General features: G+C 43.1%; 1 gene segment (V, D, J or C); it reads right to left on the reverse strand.

The window, feature by feature from the left end:
- Positions 1-24,739, reverse strand: part of LOC123386273 — a 41,479-nt gene extending 16,740 nt beyond the window's left edge. The window contains 1 exon segment of the V gene segment in view: positions 24,625-24,739. Within this exon segment, the coding sequence occupies positions 24,625-24,670 (46 nt within the window).
- Between the last annotated feature and the right edge of the window lie 1,008 nt (positions 24,740-25,747).

The raw sequence follows: 25,747 nt of genomic DNA on the forward strand, positions 1-25,747 counted from the left end.
TAGTATCTGAATCATCCACTGCATCCACTCCGCTGGGGTCAGTGGATCCAATTTCACCAGAAATTACTGGTTGAGATGGAGAATCCCAAGATGCTGCCAGTGAGGTGCAGGGTGTACAAGGCACTCACCAGTTGGGCACAGCCCCTGCAGCTGCACCTGAGACAGGACCCCTGGGGACAAGGAGACTCAGCCTGGGCCAGTCACCAGCAGTCACAATCATCCCACATCTGACATCTGAAACCCTCACCTTTGGGACCTCTCAACAGGCACAGAAAAGGCCCTAGAGTCTCTTCTGTTTCTCAAATACAGCTCTGCCTTTCCCAGAGACCTCAGCCCTGTCTGAGGAGAGAGCTGTGGGCTCCAACACCCTGAGAGTGGAGTTTACCCTAGATCTTGAGAAGTTTGCCTGTGTGGGAGGGAGCATGTCCTTATAAGTGGACAAAAATTGAGTCAGGCTCCCCGGTCCTTCCAGGTCCACCCGTGGGCATCTCTTTGTGGATCCACAGGCTTATTGGTCCTCTGTAAAGACAGCACTTGGTCTATGAATTGTGTTGGAGGCAGTTCAAGAGATGGCCTCACCTTTCTGATCAAATAATGAACAATTGAGTGGATCACAATTCACTATACTCTATCTGTCCGAAAGATATTTATTTATTTATTTATTTTTTCACGTTTATTTATTTTTGGGACAGAGAGAGACAGAGCATGAACGGGGGAGGGGCAGAGAGAGAGGGAGATACAGAATCGGAAACAGGCTCCAGGCTCCGAGCCATCAGCCCAGAGCCTGACGCGGGGCTCGAACTCACGGACCGCGAGATCGTGACCTGGCTGAAGTCGGACGCTTAACCGACTGCGCCACCCAGGCGCCCCTGTCCGAAAGATATTTAAAGGGATCTACATTTTCTCCAGAAAACTTTCCAAATCAAGTCTTTAAATACATTCAGTTTTAAGTCATTACACACATAACTGCATAGGAAAAATCTATATTGATGTCCAGTCTGGTGTAAATATAACAAGCAAAGGACACTTGTTCCCAGGATTATATTTCTTTTAGTTTCCACACTGATGTATTAACCTCACCTGACAACTACCTGCAAAGCATGGGCACACCTGGAGACTTCTGATCTTGATGGTTCTCTGCTGATGGGGTTTGCTTCCTCAGTCATCTGCAAAGCTTGGAAGCAGTGCCGACATCTTTAAGTGCATAGACACCAAGACATGGACACCTTTCTGTCACCTGCAGATATGATTCCCATGCATGGCTGGTGTCTCCATCTCCTGAGAAATCCCCATCCAACACAAGGGGCTGTTAACTCAGGGAGGAGGCACAGATTTCACAGAAAAGTGGGGGACTCTTCACTGGTATGGCACAGCTACCATCAGTATCTGAGGTAAGAAGTTAATGGCACTGTTAATGGCACTAAAACAACCACATTAATGAAAATGGATTGGCTGACCTGGACATCATTGGAATCTAAAACTCCGGAGTCTAAAGAAATTGTAGAAAATGTGTTCATAGTCCTGAAGGCATGTGCCAAGAGGATAAATGCTGAGTTAGCTGAATAGACTTCAAATAGAGATCAGAATGCTAGATAGTAGACAGATGATAAGTGGATAGGTGATGGATGGTAGAGGGTAGATGATAGATAGATAATAGATACTTTTATGTTATATTAAAGTCATTATAGAGGATTCATATCATTATGAAAGTATTTGAATGAAATTCCCCACTATTGACAATAATTTTAAAAAATCATATTTTAATATGGAAAATAATATTTTGACACCAACTTTAGATATATAGAATAAATAATTATGACTTCAATATTTTCTGAATAACTACAGCTTCCACATAGGGTAGCACAGGCCTCCTTGTAGATTCCTCCTCACTCTGGGGCTTGGGCTTCCACTCCCATTTGTTCCCAGGGTCTCCCTTCCCAGGATGTCCTGAGCTCTGGGATGTGCAGGGACAAGAGCTCTGTCCTGGATCTGGACCATCGTCCCTCTGGCCTAACATTTACAGCTCCTTCCAGGCCCTTGCTCAACCACCAGGCTTCTGCCCACCAGGCTCCATCCCTGCATCCACCACCTGCCAGCCTCCTTCTGGACTCTTCCATTCATTTCCTGTGGATTTAACAACAGTTTGCTAGGTTGGAAGGTCTCCTCATAATAATTCACATTGAGGAAAAAGCTGCATACGTAAAACATGACAGATTCTCTCCACCATTGCCTTGAGTTCATTCCCATGATGTTATTATTTTGCACCCCATCTCAGCCCCTTGACCCCACAGTGTTGCATTAGAAACTGTCACCTTCATGAACTGAACTAAATCTGTCCCCCGTACACAACTGGTCCATCCTATCTATCCACTCTATACGGTCATCAGACAACCACCCAGCTAAGAAGGAACACAATACAGAGTGTGAAAGCATAAGTATTTATAGAAATAATTTTAGAAAATTTTATCTGATAATCAAGGTAATGAGATATTTACAGAAGTAACTGAAATACGGTAAATGACCATATTTATTATAAGATGCTATGAGTTTAGATGAACATAATCAAGTTACAGGACAACTCAGTAACCACAGGTCAACGAAATGCATCATTCTCAGGTCTATCCAAAGCACTGGATAGACCTGCACAACAGGTTGTCCTGTTGTTGTCCTGTCCTGCACAACAATTAGTTTCCTGTCTCACCTCTCTCTCAGGTCCTCAAGGGTTCTCTCTGTCAAAAATAAATAAACATTATAAAAATAAAGATATACATACAGATCAGTGGGATTTAATCGAGAACCAGAAATAAGTCCCTTCCTCTATGGTCAACTGAATTCTGACAAGGGCAGACAACGTGACATGGAGGAAACAATGGTCTTTTCAACCAAGGGTGCTTGACAGCTGGCTATCTATGTGCAGTGGAATGAGATTGGGTCCATACCTCATACCACATACAAACATCAACTGAAAGTGGATCAACAGTTTAAATGTAAGAAGTAAAATTATAAACTCTAGAAGAAAGAAATTGAGATAAATCTTCATGACCATTGGGGTTAGCTATGCTCTTAGAGTTGACACCAAAGCACAAACAAGGAAAGAAAAAATAGATAATTTGAGTTTTGTCAACATTAGAAACCTTTGTACAGCAGAAGATGCTATACCAAGTGTGAAAAGACAATGCATATAATGGAAGAAAATATTTGCACAGTATTTGTCTGGTAAGAGTCTGTTATACAGAATATATACAGAGTTTCCACAACTCATCAACAAAAAGACAACCCAATTTTTAATATGGACAAAGGACTTGGATATACCTTTCCCCAGGGAGATCATACAAATTGTGAATAGCACAAGAAAAGATGTTAAATATCATTTATCCTTATGGAAATAAAGATTTAAACCATAGGTAGATACAATTGTACATGCAACAAAATTGCTATAATCAATACAACTACAATAACAAATGGTAGTTAAGTTGTTGAGAAATTGGAATCCTTCAACCTTGGTTTTGTAAAGTGGTGGAGACTATGTGTAAAATAGTTTGGCATTTCCTCCAAAATATAAAAGCATAGAATTAACATATGGCTCAAAAATTCTACTCCTAGATGTATATACACCCCTAAAGGATTGAAAAAAATAGTTGTTAAAAATGGCATGTGCGCAAACATACATAACAGCACTGTTCACAATAGCCAATTGGTAGAAAGAATGAAAATGGCTATCGGTGAGTGAATGGATTAACAAAAAAAAACAATATTATTCTGTAATAAGGGAATAAAGTAAAATGGTGCATCTGTAGAGAATAGTATAGTGGTTCTTCAGAAAATGAACACAGAACTCCACCTGTGCACATATACACCCTGAAATTGAAAGCAAGGCACATATTCATGTTCCTGTACTCATAGCAGCTTCTTCGCAACAGCCAAAAGATGAAAGCATCCCAAGTGATTATTGACAGATGAGTAAATAAAAGGTGGTCTATACACAATGGAATATGGCTCAGCCTTCCAAAGGACAGGAATTCTGGCACCCGCTACAAGATGGATTGAACCTTGCCATTATTACGCTGAGTGAACTATGCCAGTGACAGAAGGACAAATGCCATATGGTTCCACTTATGTGAGGTGTCCAGAGAAGTCAAACTCAGGGTCACCAAATATAATGTGGCTGTAGGGGCCAAGAGGTAAAGAGACTGGGGAGTTAGGGCTTAAAAGCTACAGAGTTTCCCCTTGGGGAACTTGACAACTTTATGGAGATGGATGTACAACAGTGTGTATGCAGTAAATACCAGACAACTGTGTGCTTAAAGTGACTTACGTGGTAAATGTTATGTACATTTAATCAGAATGTAAAAAGGAAGGACTGATACATGTCACAACATGGGTGAATGCAGAAAACATCCTCAGTGACAGAAGCCATCCAGAAAAGGCTACTCAGGAACCATCTTGCTCTTTTCTTTTTTTTAACATTTATTATTTATTGTTGAAAAAGAGAGACGGAGACAGGTCATGATAGGGGGAGGGTTAGGACTCTGAAGCAATCTGTAGGCGGTCCTGACGAAACCGGGTTCTTGTCGGTGTGGACAAGGGCCTTCATCCCCCCGAAGTCTCCACAGAAGGTCCTGTGGAGACCGGGTTCTTGTCGGTTTGGACGCGGGCCCTCATCTTCCCGAAGTCTCCACAGCGGGTCCTGACGAATCCACGTTCTTGTCGGTGTGGACACGGGCCCTCATCTCCCCGAAGTCTCCACAGCGGGTCCTGAGGAGCCTGGGTTCTCGTCTGTGTGGACGCAGGCCCAGGTCCTCCCGAATCCTCCACCGCGGGTCCTGAGGAAACCGGGTTCTTGTCTGTGTGGACATGGGCACTCGTCCACCCGAAGTCTCCACAGTGGGTCCTGACGAATCCGGGTTCTTGTCCGTGTGGATGCGGGGCCACGTCACTCTGAATCCTCCACAGAGGGTCCTGAGGAGACCGGGTTCTTCTCAGTGTGGACGTGGGCACTCGTCCACCTGAAGCCTCCACAGCGGGTCCTGAGGAGACCGGGTTCTTGTCCGTGTGGACACGGGGCCATGTCCCCCTGAATCCTCCACAGAGGGTCCTGAGGAGACTGGGTTCTTCTCAGTGTGGACGTGGGCACTTGTCCACCTGACGTCTCCACAGTGGGTCGTGAGGACACCGGGTTCTTGTCCGTGTGGACGCGGGGCTATGTCCCCCTGAATTTTCTACAGTGTGTCCTGAGAGGACCGGGTTCTTGTCAGTGTGGACGCGGGGTCACATCCCTCTGAATCCTCCACAGAGGGTCCTGAGGAGACCGGGATCTTCTCAGTGTGGACGTGGGCACTCGTCCACCTGAAGCCTCCACAGTGGGTCCTGAGGAGACCGGGTTCTTCTCAGTGTGGACGTGGGCACTCGTCCACCTGAAGCCTCCACAGTGGGTCCTGAGGAGACCGGGTTCTTCTCAGTGTGGACGTGGGCACTCGTCCACCCGAAGCCTCCACAGCGGGTCCTGAGGAGACTGGGTTCTTGTCGGTTGGGATGCGGGCCCTCGTCTTCCCGAACCCTCCTCAGTGGGTCCTGTGGAGACCGGGTTCTTGTCAGCATGGACACAGGCCCTAGTCCTCCCGAATCCTCCGCAGAGGGTCCTGTGGAGACCAGGTTCTTCTGGGTTTGGACATGGGCCCTAGTCCTCTTGAATCCTCCACAGCAGGTCCTGACGAAACCAGTTCTGGTCAGCGTGGACGCGGGCCCTCCTCCGCTGGAAGTCTCCACAGTGGGTCCTGAGATCAGGTTCTTGTCACGTGGCCAGGAACCTATGTCGTCCTGTTCCCCCACTGTGAATGTAATGGCACAGACTTAAGGTCAGAGTGGTCCTTCATGAAGAACTCCTTAGATTGTGTTGTCAAGGGTCTCTACTCCAGGTTGGAAATGGTCAAGGGATCTTGGGCTCATGACACAAGGCAAAAACAAAAAACAAAAACCCCACACTCTTTGAATTGTCCCCATTCTATCTTAGAGTTGGATGGCGTCACCTGGGCTTGACCTCTCCCAAGGGCCTGTGCTGCCATGCCATAAAAATCCAGGTCCCAGGAATCAGAGCTTCTTTCTTCCTACCTCTGTGGGCTCTGGGGGCTTGGGGAGCGTCTTCCTCAGAGCCTTCCCCCTTTTTGTTTTGTCTGTGTCCCCTTCCCTGTGCCTTGGTGTGCTTTTCATGGTCTTTTGATAGAATGAAAAGCCTGGAGGCTCCTCTACGGGGTCTCTGTAAACACGCTGTGGATACCTTGAGTTTTTCAGTGAATGATGACTTGGGCGGTCTGGGATCAATCCAGTCCGCAGCAGCATGTCAACTGCTGTAAGCAACAGCTCGGAGCCAATGACAAAGACCCACAAAAGCCAATCAATGTCCTTGTCTCCCTCCCTTTGGACAAATGATTCTAGGAAGCCTTGAATTTCCATGATGGTATAGTGCCTGTCACCATTTCTGTCTCTCACGCTGGTCCTTGGACATGTAGGGGTAGTGGATCGTGACAGGGAAAATCTGGGGTAGAAGTTAGCTCTTCCCAGAGTCATGTTCTGTGGCCTCCCACACTGAGGTGTCCACTCAATACCTGACAAGTGGGGAGCCATTGGCGACAGCAGTGAGGATTGCAGCCACTAGGGGGAGCTTGCCTTGGCCAAGTCCTCCACCCTGGGTGCCATGATGCTTCTTGTAGATTTGCCTCCATCACTAGCTAGGGCTGGCTAATCAAGCACAACACCACGGTGCTGGCCGCAACACAGTGGACCAAGCAGCTGGCGTCTTCTTCGACACTAATCTAGGAACACTGTTCTCGGTGCCCACCTCCTTTGGAGATAAGTAGGAAATACACACCCTGCAACCCCCGACTGGTGCCTGCTTGTTGGTCTCTGCAGGGAGTCTGACCTTTTATGGCACTGATAATTTAGGGTGAGGGTTTCTGGCAGCACTTGGCATAAGCCCAAATCAAAGCTACAGACCACCAGCAAGCACCATCTCCTTCCCACAGCAGCTGAGACGTGAGGGTGAGGAATGAGTGAGCCATTCTTATGTCTAAGGCATTGCAGGGGGGCATCAGCTAGGCTCCAATCCCATCCTTGGGGATAAATGTATTGTGGGACCTCAGCTTCTGGACTGAATTAAGAACATGTAGACTGTGACCTGCTGAAGGAAGTGGCAACAGCAAGTCACAGTGGGTGACAGGCAGCTCCCTAAGCATCTGAGCTCTCGCTTGGGGTACATGAGATGTGTGGGCCCCTTGTGACTGAAGGTGGGGTTTCAGTGCACCCCCAACAAAGGAAATGGAAGCACAGGATTTATGACTTACAGAGCCCACAACAAGAGGGCACAGGACCCAGGGAAGGGCAGGCCTCCATCCCACATTTGCAATGATCAGGACATAGAAAACAGGGTAGCAAGTACAGGATTTCTTGGGAGCGGATGGGGCTGAATTCGCTAACTTTCAGAGGCTCACCTCTGTGTTATTCTAGAAGGTGCTTGGAAAACCAAAGTGGGTATCCTAGGCGGATTCTTATCTACAGTTAAACTCACTGAAAAGTAGGCAAGATAAAGAGAGTAGGGATTCACATTCACCGAGCTCCCTCTAGATGCCAGAGTCATCCATAGGCACTTGTGCCTACCTTTCTGATTGATTTATGGGGTGCTCCTTTCAGCCTCATGGTCTCAGTCTCCCACATTTGGAAATTTTGTCTCCAGGGAGGCACAGCTTGCGCTAGGTGGAACCTAATGCCCATCCCTTTCCCTCACAGCCCACAGACACCCCAGTTTGGGACAGGTAGTATGGGTGTTGGTAGCCCTCTATTATCCTGAACACATGTTGGGACTGGGGGAAGACAGATTACCTGGAGAATGAGAAAATGTTCAGTGCACAAAGCACGGTTTTGGAGACAACTCATGAATTTGCCCATAAAAGTCCTTGTGTCAACTTCTCTTAATTCTGGAACCAGACACTTCTTCTCAAGACACAGCTGCCAACTCAGGTTCTCTTCCCAGAAACTAAGGCTCAGTTTGGGCTCTTACTGGCTTAAAAACTACATAAAGGCTACAAGCATGCAGTTTTCAAGTTTTATTTCAGAGTGCTGGTCGGTGACCCATGAGAGACCTGGTGTCAGAGCTGTGATGTGCCTGAGGACCCCTGTGTCTCTGAAGGACCCTTGGAAACGGGGATGTCAGCTGTGCCGCCTCATTACTGTATTTTTACAGATGCACCAGGTGCATTGTCTATAGTTCTTCAGGGGTCTGGAGGGTGAATTATGGATTGTCTTCTCCAAAAATCTCTTCCTTAACTTTCTCTGTGTTTATACTTCTGATATTTATGGCAACACCAAAGAGGCATGCAGCGCTTATGACATAAATGTGACCAAAAAACACTCTGAGATATACCATGGATTCATGACTTTGCTCACTGAATTCTTCTTGGAGGGGTCCACAGTCTGTGCTCCCACCAGTGCCTTGTCCGTGCATCATGGAGGATCCCAGCCTATGTGGCAGTGGCAGTTCCTGTTATGGTTGCACATCCCTCTGTGACTGCATTTCTCTGGGATACAGTCATAATTCAGCTGAGCCCCACTGCCAGTGCAGTAGGTATCCTGACAGAACTTACCAGAAGCACAGGAAGTACCAGTTCTCACATGACCAATCTGGGTTGTTCCTGTGCTACGATGTGAATCCAGCCCCAAATATCAGAACCCAGGATCTCAGACAGATGGAATCCAACATGATCTTGCAGCTGAGGGAGATGTGTGACATTCCTACACTGCAGCCTTCCACACAGCACGCCTGTATGGGAACAGGTTCAGCGTTGAATTCCCCGGGGTCTTCTGCAGTGTCCATGTCGGCTGCCTTTGTGATTTATGTTATATCAGACATCTTCACCTGTTCCAGAATTTCTGCCAAAGCTTTCTTGGCAGTGAATAGTGTGGTCAGTGCAGTTTCCATGATAGCAGCCGCCCTCTTCAGTGTACGCGGTTCCATCTTGCATATGGAAGTCATCAGGGTACGCCGAGGACACCCCATGGCAGGACTCTGGAAGATCACGTATATTTTGGATTGGTCTGCAGGGTGTCCAAGCAGCGGAGTTGGCGCAGTCTGTATAGCGTCTGCCTGTATTACATTTGCCCCCAGGGGTTCAGATACAATCACGCATACAGCCTAGATTGCTGTAGCACTGGTTGAATGAGCCGCAGTCACACTGCTTTCCTGGATCCACTATGTAGTTTCCATAATGATAGTGGGTCAGGCTTTTATTTAAATGCACCATTTCAGTGTTGAACATGCACTTGGCTGTTCCACAATTCATTATGTGCTGCATATGAATGAAGGAACAGTTACTGAAAGCTTCCATTATACCAGTTAATTGGGTCCTAATGCAGTTGGACCTTTTTGGCAAGCACACTCATCATTGTCAATGCACAAGCCACAATTTCTTGCAATCTGATGTGTTGCTATGACAGACAAGAGTAAATAATGTCTGCCTAAATAACCCAGAATGATGGCATATAACCCATTGGTGGATGGCATATAGAGTATACAACTGGACTGCCATGAACCTCATGGGGCCCATCTCAAATCACATTAAGGGTGAATGTGTTTTAAGAAATCAAAAATACTTTGACTCCTACTATTGAAGAGAAAAAAGGACTCTGATGCAACACATAATTGCCCATGTGAGCTTGATGTCTGTCACTATAAATGACCATGAAACCAATAACTTACATCAATACCATGAAATATTGACTCAATTAAGCTAACTAGGCTTAGGAGGAATTGGTCACTCTTTTCCACGTGTTTAACACACTATACATTGTTTTGAAACTGAGAGCAAGCCCTTTGAAAATTCCGTGGTGGGATGAACAGAAATTACTAGAGATCCTTGGGGCTTCACTGTCATTTCCTTGAGGAACGGGGGTGCCCTGTCCTCCTTATATCCTAGGTTATATGTAGGTCCCATTGCACAGATGTTGCGACTCTCTGAGAAACAAAGTGTTCAAACCATTGGAAATCACTGAGGGGTCTCTCATTTCATAGGCAAGTTAATCCAACTTCATGATATCTTCTAGGCTGCCATAGCCTGTGTCAATTGTGACCATGGAAAGAGGAATCTTCTCCAGGTCGCCAAGGTAGTAACAGTCTGGAGGCATGAAAGGGTAGTCCACCTGCAAGGCTCCCTGAGCATCCTGAATCATCATCAGCAGAGTCTGGACCAAAAGAGTTTCTTGTGCTGCATGTGCATAACATGTCTCTTGCCCCCAAAACGCAGGCTTTAGGACAGACAGCCAGACATCTGAATGCCCTTTCTGTGGTGTGGCTCCTTCTTGGGAATTACCACCTCAGAGGAGATGTAGCACCATGAGGGATGCCCTTGAGAACCATGCACAGGAGCCAGCACTGCCCAGAGCACAAACAGCAACAGGGGTTCCCTCAGGGTGACCTGGCTCTCTGCCAGCCTCATGCCCCTGCTCAGGGACATCTGCCAGTGAGAATGGATAAATGGAGGATCCTCAGCAAAGCCAGGTCTAGGCCATCTGACAGAACAGACTGCTGAGCCAGGTGGCCAGCACCCTGCACCTGGGAGCCACTTGTGGGGTTAGGTAACAGTCCCAGGGTGTGGCATTGGGTGACCTTGCACATCAGTTAAGCTGGGGTGGATGTGGGAGGGGCAGGTGGGCCATGGTCAAGAGGGGTCACATGGACATGGGTAGGGATTTGGACCCAGAGGCATGGCTCTAATCAACACCTTCAATCTTTCCTCCAGCTACTTGCATATGGGCTATGCAGTTTTAACACCCTGAACTTCTCTACCAATTCCATGTCCTGTGGTACTGCTGGGTCACTTTCTTTGGATGACTCCTTTTCCTCATTACAGAGACCACTGCTTTTGCTTCCTTGTAATGTGGAGGTAAACATTGTCAATTTTACCTTTATGGGTGATGCAAAAAATCTCCTTGTAGTTTTATGTGTCTTATTCTCCTTGGCTACTAGTTGCAAGCCATTTGGTCCTTTTGGGTTTGCTTTGAAGGTTCCTCTGAGTTCACTGAGGAAAACATTTGTCAGTATTCTGAGTGATGATTGGTGAACTACAAGGTTGTATTTTAGTATTTTCTTATGCCAGCTGGGGAGAACAGAAAGTACTGCTGACCATGTGTGAGCCCCGGGGGTTTTCTCTTCTAATCCCTTATGGTGGTTCTTTCCTGGCCTCTGGCACTCTCCTCCCATGTAGTTTGGTTCCCTCTTCAGCTGGAGATGCAGGGGAGTTGAGGTTACTTTGGCAGCTTGCACCATGGAGTCTGCCCATGATCAAAAGATGGTATTGACCGTGGCACTCCCTTGCTTGATTAAGTACCCTCTACTGCTTTAAAACGCCCTGGGTCAGGGAGAAACCTCAGAGTTGGCGTTTGGACAAGAGTTTGCCTTTTCCCCAGTGTCTGGCCTTCTGAATATAGCTCAAATTCCTTTACCACCAAAACTATAACTTTGAACATTGACCTTTCCAGCAACAGGCAGCTGAATTTGGGTTTTGATAACAATGAAATGGAGAGTGAAATGGCAGTTTCCAGGGCCTGGCAGGGAGGGTCAATGAGGAGTAGATCTCAAGGGCTATGATTTTGTGTTATGCAAGATGATTAAGTTCCAGAGGGGACTCCACATCATTACCCCTGTAGTTAACAATACTGTAAGGTATGGTTAAAATTTTGTGAAGAGTGTGGGCCTCATGTTCAGTGAGATCTTACCACAATATAAAAGTGGAAGACATGAGTTTTGCTTCTCACACAACAGTGTGCTGAACTGCATGGACACACTCTCTACTGATAATTTGAAAACAATTTAAAAAAACTTATACGCTTTGGAAACTAACCCTGAGGATATGTCATTTACAGATATCTGCTTCCATTCCATAGGTTGCTTTTTTGTTTTGTTGATTGTTTCCTTCACTGTGCTGAAGCTTGCTATTTTGAGGTAGTCTCTCTCTATATATAATTTTCTTGTATTATATTAATGTAAATTCAATCTGTTAACATACAGTGTAGTACTGATTTTAGGGGTAGAATTTAGAGAACCATCGCATACATATAACACCCAGTTCTCATTTCACCCAGTGCCCTCCTTAATGGCCACATGCCATTTAGCCCACCTCCCCCACGTCCCCTCAGTTTGTTCTCTGTATTTAAGAGTGTCTTCTGGTTTCCTCCCTCTCTGTTTTGATTTATTTTATTTTTCCTTTCCGTATGTTGTGTTTCTTCTATTCCACTAATGTGTGAAATCATAGGATATTTGACTTTTTCTGACTGACTTGTTCCATTTAGCATAATACACTGTAGTTCCATCCACATTATTGTAATTGGCAAGATGTCATTCTTTTTGATGGCTAAGTAATACTGCATTGTATAAGTTTACCACCTCTTCTTTATGCATTCATGTGTTGATGAATATTTGGGCTGTTCCACAATTTGTTTTTTGTTGATAAGGCTGCCATAAAGATTGGGATGCATGTGCCCCTTCGAATCAGCACTTTGGTATCCTTTGGATACCTTTGGTATCCTTGGATAAATGCAATTGCTTGATCACAGGATAGTTCCGTTTTTAATTTTTTGAGGAATCTCCACACTGTTTTCCAGAGTGGCTGCGCCAGTTTGCATTACCATCAACAGCGTGAAAGGGTTTCGCTTTCTCTGCATCCTTGCTGACATTTTGTGTTTTCTGAATTGTTAATTTTAGTCATTGTGATAGGTGTGAGTTGGTATCTCATTGTGGTTTTGATTTATATTTCACTGATGAAGAGTGTTGTTTAGCATCTTAATTCGTGTCTTTTTGCCATCTGGATGTCTTCTTTGGAAAAATATGTATTCATGTCTTCTGCCCATTTCTTCACTGGATTATTTGTTTTTTGAGTGTTGAGTTTGGTAAGTTCTTTATAGATTTTGGATACTAACCCTTTATCTGAGATGTCATACAAATATCTCCCCTCCATTTTGTCAGTTGCCTTTTAGTTTTCTGGATTTGTTCTTTGCTGTGCAGAAGCTTTTTATCTTGATGAGATCCCAATAGTTTATTTTTGCTATTGTTTCCCAAGCCTCTGGGGACATGTCTAGTAAGAACTTGTTCTGGCCAAGGTCAAAGAGGTTGGTGCCTGTTTTCTCCTCTAGGATTTTAATGGTTTCCTGTCTCAAATTTAGGTCTTTCATTCAATTTGTATTTATTTTTGTGTGTAGTGTAAGAAAGTGGTCCAGGTTCATTACAAGTTCACGATGCTGTCCAGTTTTCCCAACACCAGTTGTTGAAAGGACTTTTTCCATTTGATCGTCTTTCCTGCTCTGTCAACGATTAGTTGATCATATAGTGATGTGTCCATTTAAGAGTTTTCTAATCTTTTCCATTAATCTATGCTTTTTTTTTGCCAGTATCATCCTGTCTTGATGACTACAGCATTGTAATATAGTTTGATATCTAGAATTGTGATGCCTCCAGGTTTTTTTCTTTGTCAAGATCTTTGGTTATTTGGGGTCTTTGGTGGTTCCATAATAATTTTAGAGTTATTTGTTCTAGCTCTGTGAAAAATGCTGGTATTATTTGACAGGAAATTGAATTATTTGCATTGAATGTATAGATTGCTTTGGATAGTATTGTCATTTCACAATGATTTTTCTTTTAATCCATGTGCATGGAGTTTTTTTCCATTTCTTTGTGTTTTCTTCAATTTCTTCCATAATCGTCCCAGACTTTTCAGAGTACAGATCTTTTACCTCTTTACTTAGGTTTATTTCTAGTATATTATGGTTTTTGGTGTAATTTTAAATGGGATTGATTCCTTGATTTCTCTTTCTCCTGCTTCATTACTGGTGCATAGAAATGTAACATTTCTATATGTTGATTTTGTATGATACAAATTTACAGGTTTATTGTACCAGTTCTAGCGGGGTTTTTTTTGGCGGTGTCTTTCAGGTTTTCTTTTCTTTTTTGTTTAATTTTTTTTTCAATGTTTATTTTTATTTTTGGGACAGAGAGAGACAGAGCATGAACGGGGGAGGGGCAGAGAGAGAGGGAGACACAGAATCGGAAACAGGCTCCAGGCTCTGAGCCATCAGCCCAGAGCCCGACACGGGGCTCGAACTCCGGGACCACGAGATCGTGACCTGGCTGAAGTCGAACGCTTAACCGACTGCGCCACCAAGGCACCCCTCAGGTTTTCTATATATGGTATAAAATTCAACTCCAGAACTGAATAATCCTATTAAAAAATGGCCAGAAGACATGAATAGGCATTTTTCCAAATGTGACCTAAAGATTGTCAATAAACACATGAAAAGATGGTCAACATCACTCCTCATCAGGGAAATATAAATCCAAACTACAATGAAATATCAACTCACACTGGTTAGAAAGCCTGAACTCAATGGCACAAGAAACAACGGGTGTTGGTGATGATGCAGAGAAAGAGGATCCTTTTTGAGGTGCTGGTGGGAATGCACACTGTCACAGCCACTAAGGAAAACAGCATGGAGGGTCCTTAGAAAGCTAAAAATACAACTATGTTACGATAGAACAAATGCACTACTAGGTATTTACCCAAAGGATACAAAAATACTAATTGAAGGGAATTGTACCTCTATGTTTATAGCAGCTATGTCACAAACAGCCCAGCTATGGAAACAACCCAGCCCAAGTATGCATTGATTGATGAATGGGTATAGAAAACATGGTATATCTACATAACCCCGTCCATGCACACTGGAATATTTCTCAGCCATAAAAGGAATGACATTAGCTATTTGTAAGGACAGGGATGGGCCTAGAGAGTATTATATTTACTGAAATAAGTCAGAGAAAGACAAATATATGATTGCATCCATATGTAGAATTTAAGAAACAACAAATGGGCAAAGGGACAAATAAGAGAGAAGAGGCTAACCAAGAAATAGGCAATTTTTTCAATGTTCACTTATTTATTTAGAGAGAGAATGGGAGGTGGGGCAGAGGCAGATGGGAAGAGAATGCCAAGGAAACGTCATGCTGTCAGTGCAGAAACCAAAGTGGGGCTCGATCTCAGGAATGATGAGATCAAGACAAGAGCCCAGATCAAGAGTCGTTGGCCTAACCCATGGAAGCACGTAAGCACCACGAAACAGGTACTTAACTATAGGGAAAAAACTGATGGTTACCGGGGGGAGGGTGGGTGGAGGGATGGGGAGGTAGTTGATGTGGATTAAGGGGAGCGCTCACAACGAACACTGGGTGCTGTATTGCAATGTTGAATCACTATGTTTTACACCTGAAAGTAATATTACATTGCATGTTAACTAACTGGAATTTGAAGAAAAACTCAAATAATGTATTTGTAGTGCCTGCAAATGGCCAAGTTGGCATACATCCCATGAAGAAGCATTTATTGCAGAAAATATACTACCAGAAAGAATACCTAGAATATTTGAACTAAGGTATGTTCTTTTCCTTTCCCACCCAGATCAGCAAGTAGAAACTCCAGTGCAAGTAACTGGGACTATAGGCATGTGCCACAGAGCGTGGCTGCAACCTCCCCTCCAGAGTGTTGTAGCCAATACACAGGGTTCCCGGTGACCAGCTCCTGTTCAGAGGAATCTTTCCCAGAGGGACAGGATGTCAGTGACCCTAAGCTGTTTGCTGTTGAGGCCAAGCCCCAGCAGGTGCACTGAGATGTGTGACTCATTCATTGTTGGCAGCCCCACTCCCAGGCAGGAAGCTCTGCCCTGGGCACAGTCCAGTAGGGATGCTGGGAACCTGATCACCCCAGACCTGACTTGTATGGCAGGAGTCTCATGCCACCAGGACAAGCAAGCCACAAGGCAGTGAAGCTGCCAGCCACCCCTAAACAGAGCCCTCAGTTTCCAAACTGTTTGGAATCCTGTTTGTCCCCGACATGCCCTGCAGCTGCAGACCTTTGCCCAGAGTATTGCCCAGGGTAAGGGGGAGATGGAGCAATCCTCTAAATCAAGGAGTAAATCTGTTCCTATAGAACTGACTTCATCTCCAGCTAAGGGTGAGAAAGAAGGTCTGGGCCTCATGTTGTGGGAGAGTCAGGTGCAGGAGACCAATAGTTTCAGTGGAGGATTCCTAACCTACTCCCCGTCACCTGCAGGAGAGAGCCAGAGCCATGGACAGTGGAGGGAACAGCTCCTGTCAGAACACATATCAGACTATGGTCTCAACAACTCTCCATTCAGAGGAGTCCGAGGTTGTAGGGTTCAGTATGTGGAGACTCCATACATCAGAGGGTGGTTGAACATAGGAGTTCTCTCAAATGAAGCAGAGTATGTCATCATGTGGTTTGGGAAAGAAAGACATAGGGAATGCCCAACCAAACCAGTGTCACCATGGTCTGGCTGTGTGAATGTCCCAGGTCACACCACCTCTGTAATTATGGGACTACCGCCCTTCCCTCCACATCATGTCTTTGAGTTTCACCTGGTTTCAGGTGTGCATCAGTAGTGTCCCATTTCTCTGGCAAAGCATCCCATTGATGGAAGTTTCGTAGTTGGTTTATTCCTTTATATGTAGAAAGCCTTTTGCCTTATTCTGAGCTTCTAACACTAAGAAAGATGCTATAAATATTTACACACCATTTATTTTCTGAGCATGGAATTTCATTCTTCAGGGACAAATACTTGGGAGTGGTATTTCCAGGTTCCTTTTTATGTCATCCATGTATAATTTCATAAGCAACAGCCAACGGTTTTCCAGAGCTGGTGTTTGTCAATCCTTTCTGCATTGTTTGAGGCCCCACGTATGCTGGATGCTCACCTGGATGTTGCTGTCAGTGTTGTTTTCATTCCGGAGCCATTGGGATGTGTGTATAGGGCATCTATTGCGTTCTTGATTTGAATTTCCCTGACAGTCGATGGTGTGAAGAGTCTTCTCCAGTCCGTACCTAATGTGTCTATAACCTCAAGGATAGGATGTCTACTACACAAGGCTGTGCTTGTTTTATGGAGGTTTGTTTCCTTTCTTCCTATTGACTGTTGAGGGTTCTTAGCATATTCAAGATGCAGGTCCCTTGGTGGTTATGCAATTTGTGAATGTTGTCTCTTACTCTGTAACTTATCTTACTATTGGTATTCATGTGGGCAGATAAGCGTATTTGATTTTCACAAAGTCTATTGATACCATTTCTTTTTATGGGTCTTGTGTTCATAGCTATAGTTTTCATTTTCTTGATGATTGATTGCTTATGACTAATATTTTTTTAAGTGTTTATTCTTGATAGAGAGAGAGAGAGAGACAGAACGTGAGCGGGGAAAAGCAGAGAGAGAGGGAGACATAGAACCTGAAGCAGGCTCCAGGTTCTGAGCTGTAAGCATAGGGCCTGAAAACGGGGCTCAAACCCTCAAATCGTGATATGGAGACCTGAGCTGAAGTGAGACACTTAACCGATTGAACCACCCAGGCACCCCACTGATTTCTTGACTTACAATGTAACTAAAAGTCTTGTTTTTTCTGGTTTCTCTCAACTCTTGACTTCTTCTCTATTTGGTCTCTGGTGACTTAGAGTTTTGTCGTTTGTTTTTAAATTTATAGACTCTAGCAAATCATTTTCATGGCATGGTTTTTCATAATATATGGAAATTAGGTTCTCATGCTGAAATTGAAGTTCAAATTTCACAAGAGTTGCCATTCTGTTTCTCTTTGGCCAGACTGCTCATCAGGTTTGATAGATATGCTCCTGGGGTCAAAAAACACATTTACCTTTTTAGGTAGCCGGCTTTCTATATGTCTCAGGAGCCATTGAGCTCTGTGCACACAACCGAGTTCTTGACACAATTTTTCCTTCGCAATTCTATGTGAAACCCTCAAAATCCATTTTTTGCATTGCCAAATTTAGACACTTCATGAATAGAATGCATTGAAGCTCTTGTATCATTTCCTAAAATTATATCACTCTTGCGTGTTTGGGACTGTAATTTTTCTTCTTCCTTCCAAGGGGAGCTCATATCTGCATTTGTGGAATTCTTCCAGGCTTCTCATCTCTTAATACTTTTCCAACGTGCTGTGCAGTTTTTGACCAAATGAATACTTCGGTTTATTTGTACTCTACCACATTGGGTGATAGGAGCCACGAGACAGGCTGCATCATATGGGTTTTTTTTTTTTGTCCCCTTGTATGTTATCTGTCATATTGAATGTTTATAGAACATCTAGCCCCTCACTTTCATGAACCACTAACAGGGGGCATGGTTCTCTTCAAGAGACAGGAAACGAAGACAAGGGAGCTGAGACAGCAAGTCAGGGAAAGAAACCCAGAGCTTCTCAGGAAGCGTCAACTGTCCACACTTTCCAGTTCTGCAGATATGGGTCCCTGCTGAGGCCCAACCTGGGTTCTTGTGCAGGTGTCTGGACAAGCTGCCCATGATGTGTGGGCACAGTGGAGTTGGGAAGGGCAGCTGTGGTTTGAATTCCAGCCCACCTGGCACTGCTGTGAAAATTCATGAGTATGTTAATTTATGTCCACCATCAGTTAGGGATATAATGAGTAAATGCAAGACGTTAGACTCACTACCTTAGATTCCATGTTCATGACAATTTGTGACAACAATTCTCCCTTCCTTTTTTCCACTTTTTAAATTTTTTAAGTTTGTATTTAAATATTTGTTAGTTAACATATTGTGTAATATTAATTTCAGTAGTAGAATTTATTGGTTCATCACTTACATTAACACCCAGTACTCATCACAACACGTGGCCTCCTTAATCCCCAACACCCATTATCCCATCCCCCACACACCTGCCCTCCAGCAACCCTCAGTTTGGTCTCTAACCTTACAGTTTATTTTTATGATTTCTTGCTCTTTTTCCCCTTCCCCTAGATCTAAATTCCCCATATGAGGAAATCATATGGTGTTTGTCATCTTTGACTGACTTACTTTGCTTAACATGATACCCTCTAGCTGCATCAACATCTTTGCAAATGGTAAGATTTCATTCTTTTTTGTGACTGAGTAATATGCCATTCTATACATATAGCAGATTAATCACATGGTGGACTTTGGTCTCTTTCCTCAGTTTGGCTGTCACAGTTAATGCTGCTGTAAACATTGGGGTGCATGTGCTTCCTCAAATCAGAAGTTTTGTATGCTTTGGATGAATTCCTAGTAGAGCAATTGCTGGAGTGTAAGGTTGTTTAATTTTTAGTTTTTAAACTGTTTTCTGGAATGGTCCAGGCACTTTGCATTCCCACCAAGAGTATAAAAGGAAAAAAAAAAGTGTATAAAAGGGTTCCCTTCTCTCCTCATCCTCATCAATATCTGTTGTTTCCTGCGTTGTTAATTGTAGCCATTCTGACAGGTGTGCGGGCATCTCTCATTGTAGATTTGATTTGTAATTCCCTGATGATGAGTGATGTTGAGCATATGTTCATGTGTCGGTTAGCCATCTGAATGCTTTGTTTGGAAAAGTATCTCCTCATGTCTTCTGACCATTACTTCACTGGATTCTTTGTATTTTGGGTGTTGAGTTTGAGAAGTTTTTTTTTTTTTTTATAGATTTTGGATAGTAAGCCTTTATCATATATGTAGCTTGCAAATACCTTTTTAATTTCTGTAGAATGCCTTTTAGATTAGTTGATTGTTTCTTTAGCTGTGCAGAAAGTTTTTATTTTGATGAGGTCCCAGTAGTTCAAGTTTGCTGTTGTTTCCCTTGCCTCTCCAGACACGTCTGGTAAGAAGTTGCTATGTCCGAAGTCCAGGAGGTTGCTGCCTGTTCTCCTCTAGGATTTGATGGTCTCCTGTCTCACATTTAGGTCTTTCACCCATTTGGATTTATTTTTGTGTATGGAGTAAGAAAGTGGTTCAGTGTCATTCTTCTGCATGTTCTGGTCCAGTTATCCCAACACCCTTTGTTGACAAGGCTTTTTTTCCCATTACATAGTCTTTCCTACTTCATCCAAGATGAGGTGGCCATACCTTTGTGAGTCCATATTGGGTTTACTCTTCTGTTCTTTTGATCTATGTGTCTCTTTTGTGCTTGTAGCTTACTGTCTTGATAAGTACAGCTTTGTAATATAGCATGAAATCCATAATCATTAAGTCTCCCGTTTCTTTGTGTAACATAGACATTTCAACACTCCTTGCTCCTTAAATCCATGAACATTGAAGGTGTTTCCATTTCTTTGTGTCATCCTCAGTTTCTTTCACTGTTTTTAGCGTCTTCAGAGTATAGATATTTTAACTCTTTAGGTATCCTATTATATTTGGTGCAATTGTAAATGGGATGGATAGTTTTTTTTTTTAATTTTTCTTTCTGTTTCTTCATTATTGCTGTGTAGAAATGCAGCAGATTTCAGTATGTTGGTACTGTATCTTGTGACTTTGATGAATTTGTGAATCAGTTATTGCAATATTTTGGTGGAGTCTTGAGTTTTTTATATATAGTGTCATGTTATCTGTGAAGAGGGAATGTTTGACTTCTTCTTTTCCAACTGGAATGCGTTTATTTTTTGTTGTTGTCTGTTTTTGAGGATAAGACTTCCACTGCTGTGTTAACTAGAATGATGGGAGTGGACATCCCTCTTGTGTTCCTGACAGTAGAAAAAAAGGTTTCTTTTCGCCACTGAGGATATTAGCTGTGGGGTTTTCATGTACGGACTTTATGATGTTGAGGTGTGTTTCCTCTACCCCTTGTTGAGTGTTTTATCAAGAAAGGATGCTGTACTATGTCAATTTTTTTTGCATCTATTGAGAGGTTCATATCATTCATATCCTTTCTCTGATTGATGGTATGTATTACATTGATTTATTTGTGACTATTGAACCACCCTTACAGCCAAGGAATAAATCCCACCTGGTCACGTTAAAGGATCCTTTTAATGTATTGGTGGATTCAATTTGCAAGTATTCTCTTTCTTTTTTTTTTTTAACGTTTCTTTATTTTTGAGACAGAGAGAGACAGAGCATGAATGGGGGAGGGTCAGAGAGAGGGAGACAGAGAATCTGAAACAGGCTCCAGGCTCTGAGCTGTCAGCACAGAGCCCGACACGGGGCTTGAACTCACAGACCACAAGATTACGACCTGAGCTAAAGTCGGACGCTTACCCGACTGAGCCACCCAGGCGCCCCTGCAAGTATTTTTTTGACAGTTTTTGCATTCTTGCTCATTAGGGCTAGTGGCCTGTAAGTCTCATTTTTAGTGGGTTTAATCTGGTTTGGAACCATGATCATACTGATCTTATAGAATGAATTTGGAAGTTTTCTTTCCATTTCTATTATTTGGAACAGTTTGTGAAGACAGGAATATTCTATTCTACTTAAAAACAATATTTGACACTCTTCTTAAATATCTGGTAGAATTCACCTGTGAACCTATCTGGCCCTGGATTTTTGTGTGTCAGTAGATTTTTGATTAATGATTCAATTTCTTTGCTCATTATCAGTCTGTTCCCGTTTTCTATTTCTTCCTTTTTCAGTTTAGGTAGTTTACATTATTCTGGGAATTTATCCATTTCTTCCAGATTGCCCAATTTGTTGGCATATAAATCTCCAAACTATTTTCTCATAGTTGTATTTCTGTGGTGTCAGTCTCGATGTCTCCTCTCAAATTCTGATTATATTTACTTTCGTCCCTTCTCTTTTGTTTTTGCCAAGTCTGCCCATGGGTTTATCATTTTTGTTTATTCTTATAAAAACCAACTTATAGTTTCATTCATCTGTTCTACTGTTGTACTTTCTTTCTGTATCATTTATTTCTGCTCTAGTCTTTTTTGTTTACCTGTTCCTGCTGGCTTTAGGGTTCCTTTGTTGTTCTCTTTCTGGCTCCTTTAGTTGTAAAGTGGTTGTGTGTTTGAGACCTTTCTTCTTTCTTGAGTTTGGCCTGTACTGCTATATATTTCACTCTTCCATCAACTTTGCTGCATCCAGATGGTTTGGAACTGGCATGTTTTCATTTTCCTTTGCTACATTTATTTTTTATTGCTTCTGTAATTTCCTGAAAATCTCATTCCACTTTTACTACAATGTTCTTTAACCTAATGTATTGGCGGTGTTGCTCAAATTTTTCTTGTGGTCAACTTCAAATTTCAGAGTGTTGTGGTTTGAAAATACGCATGGAATGATCTCAGTCTTTTTGTAATTGTAGAGGGCTGATTTGTGACATAGTATGTGATCTGCTCTGGAGAATGTTCCATGCACACTCAGAAAGAATGTGTATTCTGGTGCTTTAGAATGGAATGTTGTGAATATATCTGTTAAGTCCATTCAGTCCATGTGTCTTTCAAAGCCATTGTTTCCTTATTGATTTTCAGGTTAGATTGTCTTTCCATTGTTGTAAGTGGAGTGTTAACGTTCTCTATTACTGCTATTGTCTATTATCAATGAGTTTCTTTATCTTTCTTAGTAATTGAGTTATACATTTCAATGCTTACATTTTTGGGGTATAAATATTTAAAGCTTCAGATCTTCTTGTTGGATAGACCCCTTTATGATGATATACTGCCTTCCTGATCTCTTGTAACAAACTTTGGTTTGAAAACTAGTTAGTGTGATATGTGTGTGGTACTACAACTTTCTTTTGACGTCCATTAGTATGATAAATTGTTCACCCTCCCCTCACTTTCAATCTCCAGGTGTTTTAGGTTGAAAATGAGTCAATCGTGTGCAGTGTGTAGAATGATCTTGTATTTGTTTTTATCCATTCTGGTATCCTATGTCTTTTGATTGGGCATTTTGTCCATTTACATTCACAGTAATTATTGATAGGTATAAACTTAGTGCCATAGTGTTACCTCCAAAGTCATTGTTTCTGGAGATTTTCTCTGTTTATTTCTAGTCTTTGTTACTTTTAGTCTTCCTTTCCCACTCAAAGGGTCCCCTTTAATTTCTCGCAGGGCTGATTTAGAGGCCTGAACTCCTTTGGTTTTATTTGTCTGGGAAATTCTATCACTCCTTGTATCTGAATGACTGCCTTATGGAGAAAGTATTCTTAGCTGCATAATGTTCAAATGTGCATGTTGAGGATATGATGTCACTCCCTCCTTGCATGAAGGTTTCTGTAAGAGATCTGCCATAGTTTTTTTTAATCTTCCCTTGTTAGTTAGCAACTTCTTTTGTGTTGATGCTTTATGGTTTTTCTTTATCTGGATATTTTGCCATTTTCCTATGATATGTCTCAGTGTTGGCCTGCTTTTTATTTTATTTTTTATTTTAATGGGTGTTCTCTTTGCCTCCTAGATGTGGATGTCTGTTTCTTTCCCCAGCTTGTGGAAATTTTCACTATATTCACTCAGCTAAAATGTATCTGCCTTTTTCTCCCTCTTATTCTTTTGGGACTCCTTTCAAAAGAATGTTATTACAGTTTATGGAGTTGCTGATTTCTCTAAGTGTATGTTTGTGATGCAATATTTTAATTTTCCTCTTCTTTCCAGCTTCATTTTCCCCATTTCCCTCATTTTTACTTCCCATGTGCTTGTTTGAACTGGAATATTGGTCTCCTCCAGCCCTTTTTCTGAGAGTTACATCATCAGCTCTCCATGTTCTGAGACTAGACACTAGTCAGAATCAGACAAGAATTACATCACTGGTTTTCCTGGGTCTTCAGCTGTGACAGTAGATCATGGGACTTCTCAACATATTTAGTTATGGAAACCAATGACCTTTGGGTTCTGTTCTTCAGGGGAATCTTGACTAATACATGGAGATTGTTTGTCTCTCCTTTAGAGTAATTGAATAAAGCTGTAGCTCATTTAAAGTCCTGAGTAGCAAAGGGCTATGAAGAAAGTGTCACGTTGTTTGACTGGGACAAGGGCTGGTAGAGGATAAGGAGCTGTGGGATCCTGTGGTCCTGGCTGCACAGGGAGCGCATCTGGGAATCCTGTAGAGGTGCAGCTGTTGTGCCTCAGGAATCTGTAATTCACTCCTGTTGAGGACAGGAGTAAGCAAGTGCAAACAACTGTGTCTTTGTGCATGTTAGTCTAGTTTCCCTATGACAACCCAGTTGCTAATCCAGAGAGTTAATAGGTAAACACAGAAGCATATAACCAGGGAGGCTCCCTGGGGAAACTGCTGTGTGGAGAGGAAGCCCAAGACCCTTAGAGGAAACCTGCCTGTAACCTCCATCTGCACCTGCGCCTGGGAACACAAAGGAGAATTGTGCATAGTTTGCGCCCCCTGCTGGTGCTGATCCCCTCCGGCAGGGAGGTTTGTGTGTGGGCTCCCAGTGAGGTCCCCTCACTGTGTCTTTCGCACAGTAGTATGTGGCCGTGTCCTCGGTCTTGAGGCTGTTCATCTGCAGATACAGCGTGTTCTTGGCGTTGTCTCTGGAGATGGTGAATCGGCCCTTCATGGAGTCTGCGTAGCCTGTGCTACCTCCATTATAACTAATTGCTGATACCCACTGAAGCCCCTTTCATGGAGCCTGGCGGACCCAGCTCATTCCATAGCTACTGAAGGTGAATCCAGAGGCCACACAGGTGAGTCTCAGGGACCCCCCAGGCTTCACCAGGTCTCCCCCAGACTCCACCAGCTGCTCGTCACACTGGACACCTGCAGACACAAGACATCTTGATCAGGAAACTGTGACACATCCACTGTTTCACTCATATCCATTCACAGACTCAGTGTCCCTCGTTCACCATGAATTACCTTTTAAAAGAGCAACCAGGAAAACCCAGCCCAGCACAATCTCCATGGTGAGGGTTGTGTGTTCTGTGCTGATCACAGAATGGGAACACCTGGGACTCCTGGGGCTGGGGCTCGTCTCCCAGCTGCAGGGTTGGGGCTGGGCTGATTTTATCAGCACAGAGAGGGCTTCATTTGCATGTCCTCTGACATATATATCAAGCTCCAGACTTAGATTTGATTCTGTAAAAGTGAATGACAGGGTTGGGGACGCACTTCAATATTAGTTTGTGTGGATGGCTGTGTGACAATATGAAGAATTCTTTTTTTTTTCAGTTTTGGATTTTTTATCTTTATTAATGGAGGCTTCGGCATAATCTTTAAGAAATATTTACCTCAACAGCATGATCATGCATTATTTTCTCTTAAAATATTTTAATTGTTTATTATTAATTAGTATTTATTTTTAGTTTTAAAAATTAACATCCAAATTAGTTAGCATACAGTGCAACAATGATTTCAGGAGTAGATTCCTTAGTGCCCCTTACCAGTTTAGCCCATCCCCCCTCCCACAACCCCCGTCCAGTAGCCCTCTGTTTGTTCTCCATATTTATGAGTCTCTTATGCTCTGTCCCCTCCATGTTTTCATATTATTTTGGTTTCCCTTGCCTTATGTTCATCTGTTTTGTCTCTTAATGTCCTCATATGAGTGAAGTCATATGATTTTTGTCTTTCTCTGACTGACTCATTTCACTTAGCATAATACCCTCCAGTTCCATCCACATAGTTGCAAATGGCAAGATTTCACTCTTTTTGATTGCCGAGTAATACTCCATTATATATATTTACCACTTCTTCTTTATTCATGCATCCATCGGTGGACATTTGGCTGTTTGCATACTTTGCCTATTGTTCATAGTGCTGCTATAAACATGGGGGTGCATGTGTCCCTTTGAAACAGAACACCTGTGTCCCGTGGATAAATGCCTAGTAGTGCAATTGCTGGGTCATAGAGGAGTTCTATTTTTAGTTTTTTGAGGAATCTCCATACAGTTTTCCAGAGTGGCTGCACCAGCTTGGGTGCCCCCCAAAATGCAAAAGAGATCCTCTCTCTGTATCCTCGCCAATGTCTGTTGTTGCCTGAGTT

Source organism: Felis catus, chromosome B3 (genome assembly GCF_018350175.1).
Source record: "Felis catus isolate Fca126 chromosome B3, F.catus_Fca126_mat1.0, whole genome shotgun sequence".
Taxonomy (NCBI): Eukaryota; Metazoa; Chordata; class Mammalia; order Carnivora; family Felidae; genus Felis; species Felis catus.